General features: G+C 45.4%; 1 protein-coding gene across 1 annotated transcript in view; it reads right to left on the reverse strand.

Moving 5' to 3' along the window:
- Nucleotides 1-7,281, reverse strand: part of LOC111962718 (cystic fibrosis transmembrane conductance regulator-like) — a 90,840-nt gene that overhangs the window by 11,408 nt on the left and 72,151 nt on the right. The window contains 2 exon segments of the mRNA XM_070439875.1: nt 4,992-5,081; nt 6,466-6,621. Of these exon segments, the coding sequence (XP_070295976.1) occupies nt 4,992-5,081; nt 6,466-6,621 (246 nt within the window).

Here is a 7,281-nt window from a genome sequence, read left to right on the forward strand (position 1 = left end):
GTGCTTCTATTCTCAGCTCCCAACAGGGAAATACTAAAGCACTTTAATGGAAGCGATGGGGAGGGTAACGAAGGGAAACCTCAGCTTAAAGGGATAGATTGTGTTGTGTGTGTGTGTGTGTGTGTGGTGTGTGTGTGTTGTGTGTGTGTGGTGTGTGTGTGTGTGGTGTGGTCGTGTGTGTGTGTGTGTGTGTGTGTGGTGTGTGTGTGTGTGTGGTTGTGTGTGTGTGGGTGTTGTGTGTGTGCACTAACCAGGAAAAAGGACTGGCACTCCCAGCAGTGGTTCACTCTGTGTTCGGACAGTATGACTGTACAGTTGGAGTGAAAGACTGTTCAGCGTCTTCCTCAGGGACTGGCAACGTTCTGTTCAACCAGAAAAAACAATTTTTACACAACCATTAGACAACGTTCTTCTGTCAATTCATACACAAACCAGAGAGTAGACAAAAAAGAGACCAAAAGTTTAACGATAGGGCCACATCAGAAGGCACACAGCAGGCAGGCAGGCAGGCAGAGGCAGCGGCAGGCAGGCAGCGGCAGGAGCAGGCAGCGCAGGCAGGCAAGGCAGCGGGCAGGCAGCGGAGCAGAGCAGGCAGGCAGGCAGGCAGGACAGGCAGACAGACGACAGCAGACAGACAGACAGACAGACAGACAGACAGACAGAGACAGACTACCATTCAAAAGTTTGGGGTAACTTAGAAATGTCATTGCTTTTGAAAGAAAATCAAATTTTTTGTCCATTAAAATAACATCAAATTGATCAGAAATACAGTGTAGACATTGTAATGTTGTGAAATGACTATTGTAGCTGGAAACGGCAGATTTTTTATGGAATATCTACATAGGCGTACAGAGGCCATTATCAGCAACCATCACTCCTGTGTTCCAATAGCGCGTTGTGTTAGCTAATCCAGTTGATCATTTTTAAAGGCTAACATGATCATTAGAAAAACCTTTTGCAACTTATGTTAGCACAGCTGAAAACTGTTCTGATTAAAGAAGCAATAAAACTGGCCTTCTTTAGACTAGTTGAGTATCTGCAGCACTCAGCATTGTGGGTTCGATTACAGGCTCACATGCCAGAAAACAAAGATCTTCTTCTGAAACTCATCAGTCTATTCTGTTCTGAGAAATGAAGGCTATTCAATGCAGAAATTGCCAAAAACTGAAGATCTTGTACAACGCTGTGTACTACTCCCTTCACAGAAAAAATGATAAAATCTTCAGTTGTTCCAGCTACAATAGTCATTAACAATGTTTACCACTGTATTTCTGATCAATTATATGTTATTTTTTAAATGGACAATAGCTTTTTTGCTTTACTTTCAAAAACAAGGACATTTTTCTAAGTGACTCCAAACTTTTGAAGGGTAGTGTATATAAACGGGCGGCAGGTAGCTAGTGGTTAGAGCGTTGGGCCAGTAACCGAAAGGTTGTTAGATCGAATCCCGAATTGACAAAGGTAAAAATCTGTCATTCTGCCTGAACCAGGCAGTTAACCCACTGTTTCCTAGGCTGTCATTGTAAATAAAGAATTTGTTCTTTGTGGACTTGCCTAGTTAATAAAAAAAAATAAAAAAAGACGTTCTCTCTCTCTTTCTCCCTTTACATCACATTCTACAAACTCCTCCTTCAGCCCAACTATGTGCACTTCCTGCTGAGGTTAAGATGAAAGCAGAGGTTTGAAGTTGACCAGCGTATCAACAACCACTAATTTCACTCATTACAGCCCCATTTAGCGTAAAGACTGTGTCGGTACGTTGGTTACATATTGTACGTACCCAGCACAGCCAATTGAGTGTTACGGTAAGTCTGGAATTGTCACCACATGCAGCCGAGACACTCACAACATCTCAACACACCCACTCTCTCTCTCTCCTCCTCATCCTCCTCCCTCTTTCTCTTACATGGGGTCGAGGTAGGCGCTGGTTCGTCAGCAGCAAGTATGCGGGCCTTGCTGAGGATGGAGCGGGCCAAACACATGAGCTGCTTGTGTCCGTTACTCAGGACATAACCCCCGTCCTCCAGCTGGAAGTCCAGCTTGTCTGGGAACTGCTCTATCACTGACTTCAGACCCACCTGGACGACAATAGGAGAAAAATCAGTCAGTCAATCAATCAATCAATCATCAAACAAACAATGAAATGTACCGACTCATTGATTCATATGTGGTTATGTTGTATCCCCTGTTGAAAAAAAAAAACCTACAAGGGACATACGCAGGGCAGAACAGATCAGGTGACATGGAGGGTGGAGTCATTTACATCTGATGTGGAGTTCAGGTTAATACTATGTGTTTGGAAAGGTCCACCACCTTCATTTAAAGGAGTTGAAACAAATACGGTATGTGCATTGGGCGATCTATGATGTCATGTTGCTCTCCTATACATGACATCATAGATTGTCAAACCTTCAAAAATGAAGGTGGTGACCTTTCAAAACACATAGTACTTAACCTGAACTCCACATCAGACATGACATCAGCTATGGTCAGAGTCAAGAGAAGGAGTCTCGTGTGAGTCTCCTGGCTGTGCTTGCTATACAACCACCACTCTGGTGTGTTTATGGTGGCTCTGTCAGTGCCCCGCTCCACACACATGTACACAGCAACACCTTAATATCAGCATAGCATGTTGGAATGAGGTTACTACTGTATGGTAGGAAAGGGATCAGTGTCACTCTCTGCAGTGTACAGACAGACACACAGACAAACAGAGTGAGTGAGGAGAAAGGTGAAGAGAGAAGGAGGACATGATAGTAGTGTGCATAGACTCTACAGATGGATAGGTGTTGGGCCGTAGGACCTCTAGTGTAATAGAGTTAGGGTATTAAGCGCCGATCTAGTGTGCCGCTGAAGCTCACAGAAGATTATAAGGAACTTGAAACCGGATCTGAGACTACTCTGTGTGAAAGACTTCTAGGCAGTTAGGGAGGTTGTTTGGAGGCGTTGTTCATGTGTATGAAAGCACGCGCGACTGATGATACCGCTTGCGGATAACTAGGGATCTAGTGTTCGAGGTGTTAGACAGGTTTGTAACGACAATGGTATGTTCTTTGGATACGGTTTACGATGGGACGATTTAAAACTAGGTGACAAGATTAGGGTTTATTTGCTTGTGGTTAGAGGTGTTTGCGACACTACTGGGCCTGTACGCCCATTGGTGCGCGCACGTGCGAAGGGAACGAGACTCACGTCAGGGTTCCGCGGTGTTTTATCGCTGATTACAACGCTCGGAATTAAGTGCGTTACCAATACCAAGCGGCCCATCGTGAATAACGACATGGATGCAGTTACCGAGTATACGCCCGATTCTAAAACTCGTGGATGTGAACATGAAGCTATGGCGTTCAGTGGTTCAACACATGCCGCCAGGGTATCAGAGCGCCCTAGTGAACCCATAATGAAGCTACGGGTTATTAGGTGAACATGGGTGCATGTTTTCTGACACAATGAAGCCTAGCCGGGTTTAAGGCCCGTTAACACCGGGACTGCTGGTACATGAAGCGTCAGGGTTAGGCGGTTCTAAATGACCGGATGGGGATCTATGAAGCCTAGAGCTTATAGGCTCAGGGTCCCTCATAAACTGTGTTCAACGATGTGAACTATTGAACTGAAGTAGAGCGTTAGGTGTCGTTAAACTGGGATGTGAAGCTCATGAAGCTAGTGTGTTAGGCGCGCGCTTGAGACTGGGGATGTGAACTTATGTAAGCTAGGGTTAGCGGTCTATAACCAGGGATGATGAGCACACCCTCGCCTTCCCCTCCCGCTGTACAGCCTACGCCAGGTTTTAATAGGCGTTACACAATTCCGGACCGATGTGGACACTGACAAAGCTAGGGGTTAGTACTTCATGCTCCAGAATAACCCTCGAGTGTTGAAACAATGACGTTAAACGCGTTAAGGGTTAAAACCGCGTGGTCATTGTGGACTAGTGATAGCTCAGACCAGTTGCCCTCGGTGGTCCTAGATTCGTACGCCGCTCCTAACTCCTAGCTTTCAGTTGTCCGGACATGATACAGCTGCGGTGTTACCTCTTAATAAGCCGGTGGCGTAAAGCCTCGGTGCGTGTGGACATGAAGCTAGGGTATAGGCGTTAAATGCGGATGCTGATACATGAAAGCTGCAGGCCAAGTTAGCGCAGTTAGTGAACTGGAGATTGAACGATGAAGCTAGAGGTTACGTTGAACTGGGATGATGAACATGCAGACTAGGGTTAGGGTTAAACCTGGCGATGTGACCATGAAGCTAGGTTAGGGTTGAACTGAGATGTGGACATGAAGCTAGGGTTAAGGTTGAACTGGGATGTGCGACATTTGGAAGCTAAGGGCTTAGTTTTTGAGGGTTAGGTAAAGAGGGACTGAGGTCTGTTACCCTCAAGGGGGACAGGGCGTACAGGCACATAGGGACTTGAGCAAATAATTGTATTAATCGCTAGTTAAAAGAAAACCCTTCTACAAGCTGTTAAGAGTGTATGGGTGGGGGTCTCACAGAACGCTCCAAACTCCTGCCAGAATCAAAAGAGTGCTCTGTAGTGTTTYTAAAGGGCCACTAGATGGCATTTTATAGCCACAGGTAGGCCCAAATGCATGAAGCTCATTACTGTACATGTTCAGGAGCTGTGTAAATATAGCCCAATATAAGGCCTTTTTGGTGGGAGAAGAGACCACCACAGAATCCAAACCTCAATATATATATATATCTAGACCCTTAAATAAATATATAATAAATAAGTATTGTAATTCATAAAGTTATAAGTGCTAATATGGACAAATCAAGTGCATTAAGGGAAGGGTAGTAAATGCTAACAAAGCCTCCCTTATATCAAAAATAAGGTTSCGAGTAGGGTTAGGGTTAAACCGYGATGTGAACATGAAGCTAGGATTAGGGTTGTGATTGAGGCTAGAGTTAGGATTGATTCGGGATGTGGACATAAAGCTAGGTTTAGGGTTAGACCAGACACCAGTGTGACTAATGTTAACATTGTGTCTCACCTCCTCAGCSACCCGCCACAGTTCCTCGTCACTGTGGCAAGCGTGCGGATCCAGGTTCATACGGAATGTTCCAGTCAGGATGAAGATTTTCTGTCAAAGAAAAGAGAAAATTGAGGAGCTGTGTGAGTTGTTTTGTTTTTCAGGGTGAGCTGTGTGACAGTTGTTCTTTGTAGCCACACTGTACTTGTTGACCAATATCGAGTTATCAACAGTACTTGAAAGTACTGATGTGTGAAATTAGTTTCGATTTAGAATGGGCCGCTATCAATCGGACATTGCAAGGGGCAGGGGGGAAAAAAACATGTAATCCGTATGCATTTGAGGACACTTTTCCTCTGGTTCATTTTCATGCTACTTGAGGCTGTTTCGGTTGTTTCGGCCAAGCAATAGAAAGCTGGGATCCTCCTCTTTTTAATAGAGGCCATCCCCATCCAAACTCTGTTTTCACACGTGATTACATGCAGTTTAGAAATGTTGTGCAATTACTGTGCTTATATACTTATTTTATTCTACGCATCAACCAGCTGTTTAAGGAGCTGGCTCTCGCTGCACAACAGGTGATATCCTGCTCAAACGCTGTATGCCAGGGCTCTCCAACCCTGTTCCTGGAGAGATACCTTCCTGACGGTTTTTGCTCCAACCTCAAGAGGGTTTAATGGACAATAGAGCGCTGAGTACCAGGCCATTAGCGACTTGAGGGCCATTAGCAAGTTTGGTAGGCTACTAACGGAAATCAGTGCCATTCGTTTACAGACCATAGTTTTGGAGTAGGCCTAGTTACCGTGTCTCAACGGTCATGTGGAATTTGACCGGGTCATGAGTCGTGACCTCGGGTATGGCGGTAATACTGTCACCGTAACAACCCTAGGGACCGATGGGCAGTAATACTGTCACCGTAACAACCCTAGGGACTGATGGGCGGTAATACTGTCACCGTAACAAACCCTAGGGACTGGATGGCAGTAATTACTTGGGCAGACCGTAACAACCCTAGCGGACTGATGGGCAGTAATACTGTCACCGTAACAACCCTCAGGACTGATGGGTGGTAATACTGTCACCGTAACAACCTTATGGACTGATGGGTGGTAATACTGTCACCATAACAACCCTAGGGACTGATGGGCAGTAATACTGTCACTGTAACAACCCTAGGGACTGATGGGCAGTAATACTGTCACCGTAACAACCCTCAGGACTGATGGGTGGTAATACCGTCACCGTAACAACCCTATGGACTGATGGGCGGTAATACTGTCACCATAACAACCCTAGGGACTGATGGGCGGTAATACTGTCACCGTAACAACCCTAGGGACTGATGGGCAGTAATACTGTCACCATAACAACCCTAGGGACTGATGGGCGGTAATACTGTCACCGTAACAACCCTAGGGACTGATGGTACAATAGTTGAGCTGTTTTCAGGTCCTTGAGGGGAACTGTTTGTAACCCCATGAGGGGAAATATTTACCTGTGGCACCACTCCGAAGGCTTTTCTCCAGGTCTGTAGTGTGACAGAGTTCCAGGAGACCCCGTCAATGGAGATCTCTCCYTCTGTAGAGGCCAGGCGCAGCAGGGCAGAGAGCAGGGTGCTCTTCCCTGAGCCCGTCCTCCCCAACACACCCACCTATGGACAGCAACAAACGTACACTGAGATAAGAATATGTACCATCATTAATTCAGAATATGTACCCAAAATCTTCACGAGCCAGACACAGCCATTGTCTTCCTATAGGTCTCTCCCATTAACCTGCTCATTTTCAATAAAGATCTTGAGACAACCGTGATACTATACGCTACGTAGCATACAACATAACACTACACTGTGAACTGTGGGAAACTAGAAACCCTCTACTCTCCCTCAGGCCCAGAGTGTCAGTGACAATTAGYCCATTAGCAGGAAGCTTTAGCTAATGGCTAAGCAAAAGTGCTAATGGCTAGGTTAAAGTGCTAATGGCTAATCTAGGCCCAATGAGCYAGCCTCCCTCAGGTCTCGTTACTGAGAGCTCTTTCTCTGTAATTACCTCTCAAGACTCTAACAGAAGGATAGGAATGAATCTACAGTCGGTTCACCTGAGGGCAGATCAGGCCGTCCACTACATTACCAACTTGTAAGTCGCTCTGGATAAGAGCGTCTGCTAAATGACTTAAATGTAAAATGTAATTACATTTACATTGTAGTAATTTAGCAGACACTGTTATCCAGAGTGACATGTAGTGCATTCATCTTAACATAGGTAGGTGAGAACAACCACATATCACTTATAGCAAGTACATTTTCCCTCAA

The sequence above is a fragment of the Salvelinus sp. IW2-2015 genome, linkage group LG4q.1:29 (genome assembly GCF_002910315.2).
Source record: "Salvelinus sp. IW2-2015 linkage group LG4q.1:29, ASM291031v2, whole genome shotgun sequence".
NCBI classification, from domain to species: domain Eukaryota; kingdom Metazoa; phylum Chordata; class Actinopteri; order Salmoniformes; family Salmonidae; genus Salvelinus; species Salvelinus sp. IW2-2015.